The sequence below is a fragment of the Semicossyphus pulcher genome, unplaced genomic scaffold, assembly GCF_022749685.1.
Source record: "Semicossyphus pulcher isolate SPU_LCO1_2020_fin unplaced genomic scaffold, fSemPul1.0.p SCAF_17, whole genome shotgun sequence".
Classification (NCBI taxonomy): domain Eukaryota; kingdom Metazoa; phylum Chordata; class Actinopteri; order Labriformes; family Labridae; genus Semicossyphus; species Semicossyphus pulcher.
This window is the reverse complement of record NW_027211681.1, coordinates 4872336-4889259: the sequence shown is the minus strand read 5'-3', so window position 1 is coordinate 4889259 and position 16924 is coordinate 4872336. Positions and strand designations below refer to the sequence as shown.

Genomic DNA, 16924 nt, shown 5'->3' with positions numbered 1-16924 from the left:
CAGACAGTGTCACATGTGTGACGTCCACAGTTGGCTCCAGTTGCAACTCCTGATTTTCCTCACTGACGGTTGCTTTCCTTTTCTTCTTTTTCTTTGGATTTTCACTTATTTTTGAAGTTGTATCTGTAGTCATCGATCTTTTCTTTGTTTGTTCAGCCATAGTAGATTACTGTTTACTCACAACACTTGGAGAGACCGGAAAAGCAGCCGCTTAGCTCCGCCTACCCTCTCTGGCAGACCAACCACTGCTGGGTGATGGAAAACGCGTCACTAACTGGGCACCACTTGAGATTTTTTCCGCGACAGACACCCAATCTGTAATCTGCAAATGCAAAAGCTTTCGTCAGTGGGCCATAGGCTCAATCTGTGATAAAAGTATTATATTTTTTATTAAGTCCATGAATAAATAAGATCTATACACGTAAACACACGCCTGTAATGTGTCTGCATACCCCTCAGAAAGTAGGTAGTTGCGCCCCTGCACACACACACACACACACACACACACAGCCTTACAGGGTTGGGGCTTGGCTCCTGTCCTTCTATCTTCTTTCAATTACCTTTGTTTTACGACGGACGGCTTCTTCTGAGTAAACACTGTAATCTCTGTCCAATCAAATATCGCAGCGAGCCGTGTCCAGAGGAGAAGATGCCTCCACACTCCCTCGAGCGGCCTCCTCCACCTGAGTTTATTTGCTTTTGCTTTTTTTTTTCAGCCGCAGCTTTTCGCGTCACGTCTCCTCACAACAACAAGACAGATTATTTTCCTGCTCGATTCGTCTTTGCTGGGCTGTGACCTTGTGATGTCTGGGTCAAATACAGCTGATGTACGATGCAGCGCTCCAGTATGAACCGTGCTGTTTGTGAATGGGTCTGAATTGCATCTCCCCGCCGTCACATTGGAATGATAAGTTCATCATCTCCCTGCAAAATAACAGCTTAATGGGAGTGTGGATGCTGCACCTTTAGGAGTCCCTGCAATTCAATCCCCCTCTGGTGATACTACAACTCCTGTCCACCGAAACGTAGCAGCGATTATGTGTGTGTGTGTGTGTGTGTGTGTGTGTGTGTGTGTGCGCAGGGAAGGGACTCCAACAACCTCAATGTGTCTGTTATCTCCAGGCAGCAGTCACATCCCTCTGCCATGTGTCCGGCTCGTTGTTTTCATATTTCTGCTACAAGTTCCCACTTACTGAACCGCTCGCTGGGGAGGAGAGGTCACCAGATGCAAGAGGAGGAGGAGGAGTACAAGAGAGGAGGAAGAGAGTGAGTAATGACAGCAGAGGGAGGGAAAGAGAAGGAAAGGGTGATGAAATGAAAGGGGAGGAGGTAAGAGGCACAAAGTAAATGAGAGGAGGTGAGGAAAGGACAGGTAACGAGAGAAGAGATGAGGAGGATAAACTGCAGGGGAGGAGAGGACATGAGGAAGGACATGAGATTGAAAAGTGAGGGAAGCAAATGAGAGGAATGAATTAAAAGAGAGAAAAGGCCATTAGAAAGGTGAAATAGGAAGGTGGGGGGAGGGGAACAAATGAAAAGGAGAGGACAAAAGGACGGAGGAATATGGAATAATAGAGAAAATATGGAAAAGTAACAGCAGGGAGGAAAAAAGAAGATTAGACGATGAAAGGAAAGGAAAGCAGATGAATGACAAGGAAAGGAACAGAGGAGAGGAGATGAGAGAAAGGTAGGAGGGACAGAAAAGGAAAGGAGAACTTAAGAGGAAAAGAAAGAGGAGAGGAAGAAAGTAACAAGAAATGAAACCGCAAGGATAGGAAAGAAGAGAAGGAAAAGGCAAGGAAGCAAAGGAGTGAACAAAGGGAAATATAAGGAAAAAAGGTGACATAAGGAGGTGCTAAGGAAAAGAAAAGAGGAGGAAGAGGGGAGGGTAACGTTATGTTTTGCTATGCTATGCTATGTTATTTTATGCTATGCTGTGCCATGTTATGGTATGCTATGCTAGGCTATGTTATGCTATGCGATGCTATGCTATGCTAGGCTATGCTATGTTGTGTTATGTTATGCTATGCTATGCTATGTTATGTAATGTTATGCTAGGCTAGGCTATGCTATGCTATGCAATGTTATGTTATGTTATGTTATGCTAGGCTAGGCTATGCTATGTTATGTTATGTTATGTTATGTTATGTTATGTTATGTGTTATGGAGAGAGGAAAAGAGGGGAGAAGAAAAGACAAAACAGATGGAAATGTGGGCAGAACAGAAGACTGAAAGAAGTAATATGAGGGAAAGAGAAGGAAAAATAAAGGAGGGAGATGAATGACAAGGAAAGGAACAGTGAAGAGGGGATGAAAGGACGTTAGAAGGGAAGGAAATCAAAAGGAGAAAAAGAAGAGGAAAGAAAGGACAGCTGAGGAAAAAAGTAAGACAAATAAGCAAGAGGAAGATGACGATAAGAAACAGCAAGGATGGGAAAGGAGAAGGAAAATTGCAAGGAAGCAAAGGTGTAAACAAGAGTAAATGAGGAAAAAGTGTAAGTAAGAAAGGTGTCATAAGGAGGTGGAAAGGAAAGGAAACGAGGAGGAAGAGGAGAGGGTAACAATTGTGGAGCGAGGAAAAGAGGAGAATGAGGAGGATGAATGACAAGGAAAGGAACAATAAAGAGGGAATGAAAGGAAGGTAGAAGGAGAGGAGAGGAGAGGAGAGGAGAGGAGAGGAGAGGAGAGGAGAGGAGAGGAGAGGAGAGGAGAGGAGAGCAGAGCAGGGGGTGGGCTGCTCCAGAAGAAGCTTGTCTGTTTATCGTGTAATTCCCGATGGAGGCTCGAAAATCCTGTGAGAACTGACTACTGTGGAACCCTGGACAGACTCCATGTGGAGAGGGCAGGACACACACACACATACACACACACTGAGACACGTACACACGCGGGCACACACACACACGCACACACTGAAACACATACACACGTGCGCGCACACACACACACACACACTCTGAGACACATACACAAGTGCGCACTCACACACACACACACACGCACACAGTCTGGAGCAGCTACGTTCAGAGCTCAGCAGGCACTAAGTGTTGAGGACTGTTACACAGCAGTTTGCCACCTGCTCATTGAAAATCCATTTGGCCAGCGGAGATATTGATGAAATGTGTTCAGCTGCAGTTTCATCAAGTGGTTAGAAGAAGATTCTTCAGGCTGTCAGGATGTTAATAATGAATAACGACTGATCACCACAATGTAAACATCCGCAGGCCTCTCAGGACGAGCCTGGAGACATGTTTAACGAAAGGGAACAGAGGTTGTGAACTGTTTGCATTTGTTATCATTTTGAGCATCATCAGTTGATTCATGACTGAGAGCAGAGCTTTCATGTGTTCCTCTTCCTCTAGCATGTTATGGGACATTGATGTCTGTATTTCCCTCAGACGGTCGGACTAATTCCCCCAGAAACAAACAAGATCCCCCAAAAACGTGACGAGGAACTAGTGTGAAGCTGCGCCAGATGTTGCTTTGGCTCTTACTTTTCCTTCCCTCCTCCTCCACCTCCTCCCCCTCCAGGGCCCAATGCTGACTAGCTTTTTCATGCACAATCGAAACATAAATGATTGTCCCATCAGTATTCACAGCCAGCTCCTCTCCCCGCTGCCGTCTACCTCTCTCCGCCCATGCATAGCTACCTCTCTCCATCTCATTTTTCACGTTTTGCATCTCTTTTTCAGCCCACCTCCGACTCATCTGAAAGGCTCCATAAATTTAAAGATGAAATACATTAGAGCACAAGTCTGTGTGCGTATATGTCCGGTATTCTGGACTTTTCTCAAAGTATATCCACATGTGATTGGGCGGGAAACGGCAGAGAAACGAGGGGTTAAATACAGCGGATCGAGAGTCTTTTCTTAAGATCAGCATGTCAGTGTAAATCCTACACTCCAAAGTTCACACACACAGAAATCACACACTAAGACGCTGCGCTGTATTGATTGAGAGTGCCCAGTGAGAGCAAATAATGCGGCTCCCTGCAGACTGGTTCATTTTAAGGCTGACCTTTGTTTGGAAGAGATGCCATGAATTCATTGGCATAGTTTAAAAGTGTTTGTGCAGAACGAAACCCAAGCAGAGTTCAGCGAGCAGAGGCTTCATGGTGGAAAATCTCTCCGATACGGCTCTGTGAATGGCTTCAAGTGTGGATAAAAGTCTGTTGTGCAGTAATAGGCGCTCTCTTTTTAAAGCAGCACCACTCAGAGTAAACGTTGCGTTTTTGGAGTGATGCTTTATGCTCTCTTTCACAAATAAAACCGTGTTATTCACACCGTTTAATTCTGTATAATGGTCTGCAACAAGCCTGTGCTACCGCTTCATTTGTGGGAACAATGCCGGAGCGGCCGCTTCTCCCTCCATCCAACAAAGGAATATTTGTCTCCCACCTGATTTCTCTTCTGCAATCACGTTTCCCAGTTCAAATATTTACTACTGCACACTCTCAGCGGAGATTAAACTCAGTTTGTGGGTAAGTGGTCTTCGGGAGAGGCCGTGCTGTGGGATATTGTTTAATTTTTAAGAACACAACAGGAGGCGCGCTGATTTCGTGCTGCAGGAAACGAGTGAAGGCAGTCAGACAAAGTGAGAAAGCACAGATTAGCTCAGGCTCTGTTTTGACACATTACGATGTGCAGCTGTTTCTGTAATGACTTTTTCAATTGTACACAATGTCCCGGGGATTGTAACCCATATTCTCCCTGCCGCTCCACTGTTTAATGTACACAGTGGCTGCTCGCTGCCTCTTGATTGCTGGGAATGATCCAGAGAGAATACCAGTGGTTTTCTTGCATTTGTGTTTGCCAGCCACATAACCCAATTCAGCCATAAATATGGGCTATCATGTCCATTTTCCATGCCTGGGCCTCAGAGTAATTTACCAGCAGCACTGATATGAAATATGAGCTTTTTGTTCCTGGGAAATAGGATTATTCTCATCGACGGGAGGAGGCCGAATCACATCAGCTTTGACAAAAAGCTGCGTCTGCTACATCAGAAGATGACAGTCAGGATGCAGTTCGGGTCGGATGTCATATATATATACAGGAATTAGCGGAGCAGAGCTTGTAGAGGCTTCAAGATGGTGTTGCTAAGAGAGCAGAAGGCTTTAGCATATAGATGAGATGAACTTTGTGATCCCGCCAAAGTGGTTTGTGTACTCAGCTCAGTCTCTCTCTGAACGCTTCCCTCTGTGTCAGACACATAACACACACCTGCTGCTGCTGCTGAACCTTTGGCTCGACTCTCAATTAGCTGTTTGTTTTCACAATATCAAATCAGCCCAGAGTTTACCTGCGACATTATCCGTCTGTCTCTCCCTGCCTCTGTCTGTCTGTTTATTTCCTCCATTGTGTCCTTTCTGTCATTATTACATTTCCAGTAACATTTTCATCCGTCCCTCTCCCATGAAACAAATGGGATCTATGTCATAATAATATGTCAAAATCACCCACATATCAGATCAGCCACATCATTTGGATTCATGCTCGCTGCCTGGCCACTTTCATTTTTCCACCGTACTGATAATTACCTATAATGCATTTCTTTTCTGTGGTTTGCAGGCTTCCGTCCTGCTTTCAGCTCCAGTGAAAGCTTTAAACTGCACATAAAATACCATCCTCCTGAATTATTCATTTCTGCCAGACACAGACGTGACGACTATTGTGCCTGTGAAATGAAAAGAAGTTACAAGTTGAATTGTTTCCACAAACTGTAGTCCTGTGATGTGAAGTCTTACTGGAGATTGTCACTCAGATTTAGATTACAGCTCAGATATAAGAGATCAGGACACGGTGAGGCTGCTGAGTGAAAGTAAGAAAAGGAGTGGATAAAAGAAAACAGAAACTATGTCAGACGATTTACTGAAAACCGAACAAAGACACACTCCATAAACTGATCTTTGACTGAACAAACTTGTTAAGTTAAACAGAACGGAACTTCACCTCTTATTGTTTGTTTCTTTATGAGGTAATTGTACGTCTGATAGTCCTTCAGGGAGTTTTCACTTGTCTGAATGGAGGCTAAGGATGAAGGCTTTTCTGATTTGATTTGACCACACATTTCATAATGGCTCCACTCTTTACATCTATTGTGTCTTTAAAATTGAGGATCTCAGCTTGAACAGTCCACAGTGAACAAAATACATCCTATTGTTGCTATGGCAACTTTTTTAGGATTCATTAGAGCCGTAGAAGTTTTGTCTCTCAATGCAGCCTGGTCGCACTAAATGGTGTAATTTAGCATGCTGAACGCAAACCAGGATGTCTTTTCTACAACTTACCAAGTGGTTTTGTTGTGTCGCAATGTTTGATGCTCACAATGTTAAAAATATTGTTATGAGTGTTACCGTGTTGATTTTTAGTATTTTGTTTCCCCGCCAGCAGCAACTGTAGAGCTGAAGAAACAAAACGGACAGGGTTTCTCTAGCAGACATGCTCACAGCACCTGTGTAAGATCATGGGCCTTTCCCAAACCGGACCCTCCCCACTCCGTTTGACGTCGCTCTCACAGCTGAACGGAGCACCTCGTTTAGGTGGAGGGATTAAATACAGCCCCGAGCTTTGAGACGAACCCCAATCACTCCAGCAGAGACAGGAAATTTGTGTAACCATGGTTTCATGTCATACAAATACCATAAACGTAAATACTAGTGTGGCAGAGTCATTAAAATCACTCCACATGATGAGGAAAATAAACTTCCTCCTGAGCTTCCTTGGCGGCTTTTCTTGGTTGTAGCCTAAATATATTTTTCAATCTGATGTTGATGATTTTTAAAGCCGTCCCCGTTGATATAAACACTTTAAATGTTTCGTTTATAGACAAGAAACCGGTTTATTATATCCTGAATATAACGCTAACTTTAAGCTGCTGACGTCAGTATATTATTTCATGTTTATCTTTATGTTTAGCTTTTATTAAAGCAGTTCTCGTTTGTGCGGGTAATAACACAGAAATTTAATTCACGTCTCAGAGGATTCAGATCCTGTAGTGTGAGCATGTTTAAGATTAGGGCGAAGGTCATCTGTGAAGTTTCCTCTTACGTGTGTGATGCAACCTGATTTTAACTGTGTCCTCCTGTTCACTGAAAACACCTGGTAAGAATTCTGGGAAGTGAAGTTTTTCATTTTTATTTGCATGGCCTTTAGATCCAAACATGTACGAGATCTTCTGGTGAGGCTTTAAAGGTCCAACTATAGTGAAAGATTGACATTTTAGTTGACTCCTATAGTACGTAAGGATGCAATAAAGCCTTAATAATAATAATAATTTCATATTACAGCCTTAAGTTTGGGTGGTGCACAGGAAATGATGCCTGATGCTCATCAGTACACAGAAATGATAAAGGGCAATGGTCCCATTTCCCTGAAGGAACAAGCGAGCACGCACTGGAAACGTCATCAAAAGTACATAAACTGCATTGTGAAGTGTCACGTGCTGTCCTGGGTGCCACTGTCGTGTAGTAAACACAGAAAAACAGTGTATAGACCTTTAGCATCGCATTGATCTTGTGATGCTTTTAAAAATCACATGATAAAGTGACTGTCACGCTTACACAACACAAAACAGAACCAGTCCAACGACAGTGTGACATTGTTCAAGACATACAAGCAGATTACTTTTGTCATCCTGTCTCTTTAAAACATAAACACTCGGACAAATTCATAAAGAACACGACGAGCTGCTGTTGCTTTCATCAAGCCCCTGCATTAAACGGCTGCAGCGATGAAACAGCCGAGTGCTCCGGAATAATCTCCTTCAAACGCCCACCGGCCCGTCCATCAGCACGCACTAGACGCTCGTTACAGACACTACAGCGGCCCACTCCAGCTGCCCTCCCTGCCTCGTGCTGACCCGCTGTCCCCCTGTCACTGAACACATATTCTTGTGTGCTGTCCGTCACTGTGGAGAGACGTGAAGCGGCAGCACAAAGAGGCTGAATAATGGAGAGACCGGCAGAGAGGGTCTTTGTTGCTTTTATCTGTGATAATTACAGACACACAGCGAGCGAGAGGTTACAAATGTGTTGGCTGTTTTTTTAATCTTCCACCTCTGTTAAACACTCGCTCATCAATGACCATCGAAGGGCCGGAGCACCACTCACATGCTGGTTGACTGGTGATTGATGAGTGACAGGCGTGTGTGTGTGTGTGTGTGTGTGTGTGTGTCCATCAGGACTATTGACACATTAACAGAAAGAGGGAGCTCAGCTGTGATAGACAGTGTACAGTCAGGCTGAATGGATGCTAAATTAATCAGCCAATCGAATGACAGACAATGATTGACAGCCATTGATTTTAGATGTTGCTTTGATGTTTTAATATAATGCACTGATATACATTATTGTCTATGTCCAATCATGACATTTTCAGATAAACTGATGAGTTACATGTTCCTTCAGAGACATTTCAAAGTTTAATACACCAGTTAAACTGCACATTTTGGAGATACATGGTTTCACACGGCAGAGATGATGTGTATAAATATGATGATACACACATACCCGTACATGCACATGCATGTGTAGATGTACTGTACATTAATTTATTCCTTTGACATGTATGCATGACTACCTTTAAATGTATGTTTTAGCCTGCACCTTTATAAATATTATTCTCTGTAAAAGACCGTCGGTCTGCATCACAGAGCAACACCTTCATGTCATTGTTATAAGTAGACAACATTTTACTGTACTGTTTCCCTGCGCTGGATTTGTCCTTTTCTCCCCTCATACATACTGCATGATACTGTAAATTAAAGACCAGCTCCAGTCATGTTTAAGACATATAAAATGATCAGCTTGAAATAATAAATTGTGTCTGATGTGTTTTTTTCTGCAAAAATAATTACCTTGTAAAAATCCTCCCAAGGCCCCGCACACTGTGCGCATTTCCAACTGCCTGTTCCATCACAAAAACACGTCTCTGCCATCGTTTAGCAGCAACTTGTTGAAACTTAGCTAGCCTGAAATGTAGTTATTAGTAGTAGTAACGTTAACGTTAGTAGTCAGTAATCAGTAGTGAGTTTGCAAAAGTTACGATGACAGTTACAGCTGGCTCGCGCATCGCAGAAGTGGTTGCCATAGGTTGCACATAATGATATGCATAGCGTCACCCGGTCCATTAACGGGATTGGCTCCTCAGGTTTGTGAAGGTTCTCAGTCATCCAGGTAATGGTAATTTGACTCTAAGGTCTTTTCCCACTGGTCAAAAAATTTGCTAACACACGCTAACAGCCAGCTTATTTGCTTAAAATTCCGCCCGTCTCCGTCCGAGCAGCGCTCGAACATCGCTCCAAATTTGTCTGCTCCGAGTTTGATACACTGACTGAATGAGTAATAGATACAATAAAGACCTAACAACTGTAACATCTTAACTGTTTACTGACCCTGTCTCGATGGTGTGTGATGTCAGACGGTGGCGCAGCAGAAAAGAGACCGACAGGAGTATACTTTACTGGCAATGGGAAAAGAGACAATCGGCATCTATAAGCAGGTCTTCCCGGGTCTGAAAAACCTGCATCAATGTGCTAATTTTGGTGGGAAAGGGGAATCAGTGATATTCGGTCAACAGCTCGACTCACCCTTGATTGGTGATCTATTAGCATACTAATGGCCTACAGAGGCTTATATTTCTAGCTCTGTCCACCAGTCAGTTAGAACTGAAGAAGCCTTTTGGATGAGAGGTGAACTTCAACCAAGTCCAGTTGCCTTTTGGATTAAGCTTAGAACTCCTTAGGTTTGTGACGTCTCAAACCTGCCAATCTGAAAACGTGTTGTTCAGCCTGTCCTTGGTACACTGCAGTTTAAAAGCAGACAGGCCCAGCCGCGGAGATGACTGCTTGTGTTGTCCCTGATATGTCTTGTAGCACATGAAAAACACCACATGGAGACGTTTACAAGGTTAAACACAAGGTTTACACTGGAGGGGAGCTTTAAATATCTATGTGTTCAGGGTTGGAGAAAAATAAATCATTTAAAGATATCTGGAGTTTTGAGAAATTTCAAATGGCCTTTTTCAACCTGCTGCATGTTAACATATCACATAATCTGAGCTGTTTTGGCAGGAAAATAGAGACACTTTACATATTTTATATTGTATGACAGGCTGTTTAAATACTGTAAAAGGTCTCATTCATTACTGTTCTTATCATTTCTACTGTGTGTTTTATGATCTTGACCCCTGTGTATCAGCATTACTTTCAGACTTTGATGTTGTTGAAATGCCTCTGCAATTAAGATCTATTTTTTGATGTTCTTGCCTTTATTATAATTCCCAAACCAGGTCAGAGGGAACATATTTCAGGGACAAAACTACCATTTTTGGAAATCAATCCCAGCTGCTCCATGTCCCAAAATGTTCCGCCTTTTTTTAGGTATGGAGCTGCAGCATCAGATCCTGCAGCATCTCCTTTCTCCAGCCACAGAGAATACCCTCGCAGGTCTAATCATCAGGCCGTATGATGCCCTGAGTCTTTGGGATGAAGGCAGCTGATTGCTCTCGGTCTTAATGAGCTCACAGAAAAAGAGATTTGTCCAGGCAAATTATTTTCCAGGGAAATATCTGCTGCCCAGCGTTGTTTTGTGTGTCCAATTAGACCCAGAGGCCTGACAGCTAATCAGCCTGCTGTTAATGAGACCGGGACTCTGTTTAAAATGAGACCTCAGAAACACTATAAAGAGTCCTCCCTCATTCAGGAGCTCAGATCCAAATATGAGCCGACTGTTTCAAAATACAGTCCTACTAACGTAAGACATCTTCAAAGTGTAAAGTATCATTTAGATAGCAAATACCTGTGAAACTGCAGCTCAGAGGCAAATGAACATCAGTGAGTCATCAGCAACAGACTGAATAATCATGTTTATTGCAGCCACCTCCAATGGGCGGATGTCACACTGAAAAAAAAGGTGCTACAGGTTGTAGCATGTGGGTGCCTCCGTCGACAGGCAGCATCATCGTGACCTTTTCACCCCGGCCACCTACAGCACACGTGCACAAAGCAGACCTGCCCATCCTCCTACATCATCATTACAACCATCCCCCCACACACAGACGCACACACACTCACACACTGACTGTCAGCTTTCATGTGAGGCAGCCAAGTCTAAAGCAACTTAATCCACAACGCCCACATCCTCCAACTGTAAACGATTGTTTGTCCTGCCTGATTTTAGCTCATATTTTGTCCCTGTCTCTTTGAATGGTGGCTGCACTTACCCACCATGCTTTGCCTTTTAGAGACGGATGTGCACTCTAACCTGATGATCCATGCCCCGATTCCCAGAGGCTAAGTGTGTCTCTGTGTGTGTTAGTGTGTGTGTGTGTGTGGTGAGAGGGGTCTGCTGACTCCAACAGCTGGCCTCTTCCAATAGGCTGTCAGCAACACATCCTCCTAATGATATCACTGTTGCCTGTTGATGTGTGAGGTAAAGAAAGGCAGAGAAAAAAGGGTCAAGAAGAGACAAACATGCACATATTTATCACTGAACTTCCGCTGGTGAGGAGGTTGTGCTGCTTTACATGTTACAGGACATGTTCACAGTTTCCATTTAAATGTAAATGAAATTAGTTATAGGTTCCTGTAATTGTTCCTCCGGTCTGTGCTGGCTGGCGCAAGATTAAATCTTTGCATGTTTCCGATGTAAATGATGGGTGATAAAATCTACAGTCCAAGCTATATGCAAGAATGCGTTCAAAAGTTTGGCTTTAGCTAAAACAACACTTTAGCAGTCTGAGTTAGACAAATGAATTGTCTAGCTGACAAATTTACAGAGCTTTTATTGTGAAATTCCCCCTTTGCGCTGCTTTTCCCCTCTTTCCTGGAAGAGGAGACTTTGCTGGTAGATACACACAATAACAACCATAAATTATGTTTATAAGTTAAAGTAATAATATCAAAGATTTTCATGTAAATAAATGTCTGTTAAGTCACTATCTATCGCTGAATGAGGTATCACAATGGTGATTGAGCCTAAGGTCCACTGATGAAAGCCTTTGCATTTGCAGTATTACGGACTGGGTGTCTGTTGCGAGTTTCGCGGATGAAATCACAAGCGTTGCCCAGTTAGTGACGAGTTTTCCATCACCCAGCAGTGGTGTTGTGTTTTCCGGTCTCTGTCAAGTGTTGCGAGTAAACAGTAATCTACTATGGCTGAACAAACAAAGAAAAGATCGATGACTACAGATACAACTTCAAAAATAAGTGAAAATCCAAAGAAAAAGAAACAAACTCGACGCTCAGATGAAGGCAAACTGTCGAAAGGAAAGCGTCCGTCAGCGTGGAAAATCAGGAGTTACAACCGGAGCCAACCGAGGACGTCACACATGCAACATTGTCTGATATGTGGGAAGTGTGCACGAAGCTGAGCAAGAATTTTCAGTGTCAAACAGAGGACACTGTGGCTTTAAGTGGCAACAACTTGATCATGGTAAATGCAGTGGCATGTAGCACAAGTGGTTAAAAGTCTTAAAACCAGAAAGCTGTCTCAGTAATGTAACTTACAAAATCTAGCTAATGTTTGCTAATTTAAGCTAGTTACGATTCCAGTCCAGCTCAGGCTGTATCTGCAAATCCGCTGAGTAATCAATCGAGGAAGGGTATGATTTGTTGCTGATGTATTCAACTTTTGATTAGTACGAGGAAGAGTGCGTAATTATTTCTTTCTAAAGTTACAAAGTCCTGCTTTGTAAAGTAGACTTTGCACAGAACAATTGTTGATTTCTTTCTTTTCTTTGTCTTTTTTTGGAGCCATATTCAGAAGCAATCTTTTCACAGTAAGTATTAAAAGGGAGAATGCACAAAGGGACCAATAGCTCTTCTAATGCAGTGGATACAAAGGTGTGTGGGTTTTGTATAATGCCATATTGATGAAGAGAAAACAGCAGCTTTGTCAGATGCAGAAAAAATTAAAAGGCCTCAACTCCAAATTGATTCACCATACTTTAAAGTTTTGTCTTCTGAAAGAGTCACTTAAATGTGAATGTTTCCCAACCGCACATTAATCAGACCTCTCTCTCCTCTCTGACTCCTAATGTTTGCATTCTCTCTGAAGCAATCCCAGGGAATCTTCCACAACACTGAACATAGAGCATCAGCATGATTGCAGCAAACTTGTCTGTCCAGTGGGAGCTCACCCTGCGTGTTTACATGTGCTGCAAACAGGCATGCACATTCTCACGCACACACACATACACGCTCGTGCACCGTCTTTCTGGCAGACTCACACACATTTTGCAGACGTGCCAGATAACCCAGCACCGGCTGAATGGGAGCATGCGGTAGGCTGAGCTAGATGAGGTGCTGGATCTACTGTCAGAGAAACTCCCACAGGAGCCATTTAGCTTTCTGGGGGGAGCGCTTCCTGACTGTCAAAAGAAATGCATTTACTCACAGTCCCTCCACCGGGAGAAGATATATACTCTGTATTCACCGCACAGATGACGGCCCTTCTTTTGTTCATTTTAACCATTCTCCTGACGTGATAGAGGGAGCAGAGTACAGAGAGACACAGACCAGTCAATCAGGTTCTGTTTGACAGGCTCAGTGTCTTCCCTTAATGATGCGTGCCGCTGCAACACAGATGCAAATGAACCGTTACTTCTGCTCTTCCAGTGTCTTGCATTACAACTGTATTCATCATCCACACAAGATTCATTAAACTCTGTAAGCAGACGTCTGAGCATACACACAGTTGGAAGAAATAAATATTATAAAATGTAATATAATTTTGGAATCCAGCATCCCAGACTAAAGACCTCCGTGTCATCACAAACACGATTAATCCAAAGACCAAAGAACATTTGCTCATTTTTCATTCAGGCTCATTAGGAGCTGAGCTCTTTGATAATCCTTTGTAAAGGTCACATCCAACACAGCGGTGAATCTGCACTTTTCTCTTGAAGTGCAGCTTAGGAGCCGGAACGAGGGGCTTCTGGGTTTGGCCTCCTGGTCCCAAAGTTTTTGAGGCTTCACATGAATCACAGGAAAACAGCCTCTCATTTAGGGAACACGAGAGCAAAATAACTGACTCAACTGCTGCCTATACCCTGGTTTCCTGGCCTGTATTACTAATGTGTGTGTGTGTGTGTGTGTGTGTGTGTGTGTGTGTGTGTGTGTGTGTGAGAGAGTCTAACATAAATGACATAATGTCCCAGTACAGGATGCTTTAACTCGCTGCGGAGCCTTGAGATTGGTTCAGGAAATGACTTTTATTCTTTTAAGAGCCAGAGATGTTCCCTTTACTTTAGGCCATCACCATCATCATCACCATCATCATTATCAACATCATCACCATTGTCTTCGTCATATAATATAATATAATATAAAATGGCACAATACTGTATCCATAACAATGAAAATAGAGACAAATATCCAGACATTTTGTACAACACACATCATGACTTCACTATGTGGGTTTCATTTATAAAAATAAAAATAACATTTACAATAAAAATGTGGATTCACTGTGGCCTTCTGTTCTGTTCAGCCTCTCTGTGATTGGTTGAAGCCTGGTTGGAAGATGTTTTCAAAGATGCTGCGTGTAAAGCTCCTTTCCAAGTAGCGTTGACAAGCCAGAGACCCATGCACAATGAACTTTACAATTTATGTAAAAAAAAAAGTATGTACACAAAGACCGAGTCCATCATACGTATCTTCTGGCGTCCCTCCTGCACAGTATCTTTTTGAACGACCTCCTGAAGTCGTTGTTGAAGATGGTGTAGATGATGGGGTTCAGCGCGCTGTTGCAGTAGCCGAACCAGAAGAAGAACTTGAACAGGGTGTCGGGCACCAGACAGGACTCGCACAGCGTCATCAGCATATACGTAAAGAAAAAGGGGAACCAGCAGACGACGAACACTCCGATGACGACGGCCAGGACGAAGGTGAAGCGCTTCTCGCGGTTCTGGCGGCCCTTCCAGCGGCTGCCCTTCGTGCTCGGCTGCCGCTTCTGAACGTCGCTGTTCCCCGGTTTGACTTGGCTCAGTTTGGTTTTCCCCTTGATTGATTTCTTTTTGATGGAGCAGGGATTGTTCATTTTGTGGTCAGAGGAAGACGAGTCCTCAAGATCCAACCCGTTGACCTCGCCCTTCTCCTCCTCTGCTTCTGCCTCTCCTCCCACTTCCTCCCTCAACTCGATGTCGCGCTCGCCGTTCAGCTTTTCGATTTCAAGGCCGCCCACGCCGTTCTCCTTCCGGTTTGCAGCAGCGATGGTCGCTGTCTTAGGCGTCTCATTCCGCTTCCTGTCTCCCGGCGGCGCCCGCGTCCTCTTTTTCGCGATCTGGTAGATCCGCACGTAGACGAGCACCATGATGACGCAGGGGAGGAAGAAGGAGCCGATGCAGGAGGAGATCACGTACCACTTGTCGTTGTTGATCTTACACACCAGCTCCTCCTCACTGTTCTCTTTCTCCATGGTGATCAGAGGCGGGAAGGAGATGACCGCCGCGATGACCCAAACGATAAAGATGATGCACTTGATGCGTCGCGGCGTCCTCTTCAAGTTGTACTGGATGGCCTGTGTGATGGACCAGTAGCGGTCCAGGCTGATGGCGCACAGGTGAGCAATGGAGGCGGTGCAGAAAAGAACATCAAGAGCCAGGTAGATCTCACACCACACCTCGCCAAAGTACCAGTATCCCATCAGCTCGTTGGCCAAAGAAAAGGGCATCACCAGGGTGGCCACCAAGATGTCAGCTGATGCCAGAGACACCAGGAACAAGTTCTGCGGAGCCTTGAGGGCCCGGCTTGTAAACACAGCAATGACCACCAGCACGTTTCCAAACACAGTGAGCAGGATCATGATGCCCACCAGCACGGTGAGCGGCAGGGAGATCTGCAGGCTGTAAGGGGGCGCGTCTGGAAGGGTCCGGTTGGTCTCGTTGTCGAACCCCATGGGAGCAGATTGGCCCACTTTGTGTGAGAGTTCACCTGAGGTTCACAAATATCATTACCAGGATGGATAGGAAGGAGCTAGTAGCTCACAGCAGGGGTGAGAAAGGAAGCGACTGAATCCTCCCTGTGAGGCTTTCCCGGATTTTTCTCTTTCATCATGAACAGGCTCCTCGAGGATACGCTCTGATCTTTAAAGGCTTCACTCCATCTGAAAATATGAGGCAGCAGGAGCAGAGATCAGAAACCTTCAATGCTTTTTAGTGTTCTAAATTAATATATTTTATAATTTCTTCTATTCTAATTAGCTCAAGCATCATGTCAGCTCTTCTCCCTGACTAATACAGACAAATAAAGGCATATAAAGTGCGAACAATCTTACCTGAAGCCGGTGAAACAGCCTCTCCAGTGCCAGAGACGCACGAGCGTCAAGAACAGTCAGTGTGTAACTTCTTTAAGCAGATCAATAAGAAGCCAAGCAGATCCATGTGGCGGATGAAGCGTGAAGTCTTCCCCCCCGTGTCCCCTCTCTCTCCCCTCACAATGATCCCTGTGCTGCATCTATGGAGCACAGTGTTGGACCTAATAAAGCGCTAATCGTGTTATCCCGGGCGCTGCCGTGCTGCTGTCTGTCTGCGCGTGGAGTCTCTCTCCTCAGTGTTAAGCAGAGCGACACTCCCTCTCTTTATAGCCCGCACGCTGCAAAAAGTGTCCCGCGTTCACCGGGTCCCACAGAGGCATGAGGGTCTGACAGCGCGTGACATCAGCCGGAAGCCAGGTGAGGGAATTATAATGACATAATAAATTAATGTATTCATACACACGTGCACAAACATCAACAAAATAACTAACTAATAAATTAAAATGCTTGCATGCAGCCTAATACGTGTCTAACATATGTAATACCTAAATTCCACATCAAAATAATAATTGTTTGATGGAAAAATTAATTGCTTACCATAATTACTACCCCCTCTGACTCTTAACATTCAGTCAAATGGTTGTTTCCGAGGTTATAGCTTCTGTTACTA

The 16924-nt window shown here is 44.1% G+C and overlaps 1 protein-coding gene across 1 annotated transcript; it reads right to left on the bottom strand.

Moving 5' to 3' along the window:
* Positions 1-14193: 14193 nt before the first annotated feature.
* adra2a (adrenoceptor alpha 2A) lies at positions 14194-16376 on the bottom strand. Its single transcript, XM_069665879.1, has 2 exons — positions 16276-16376; positions 14194-16104 (listed from the first exon to the last, which is right to left on the bottom strand). Exon 2 carries the CDS (start codon positions 15895-15897, stop codon positions 14647-14649), a length of 1251 nt encoding a protein of 416 aa, XP_069521980.1. The 5' UTR covers positions 15898-16104; positions 16276-16376; the 3' UTR covers positions 14194-14646.
* Between the last annotated feature and the right edge of the window lie 548 nt (positions 16377-16924).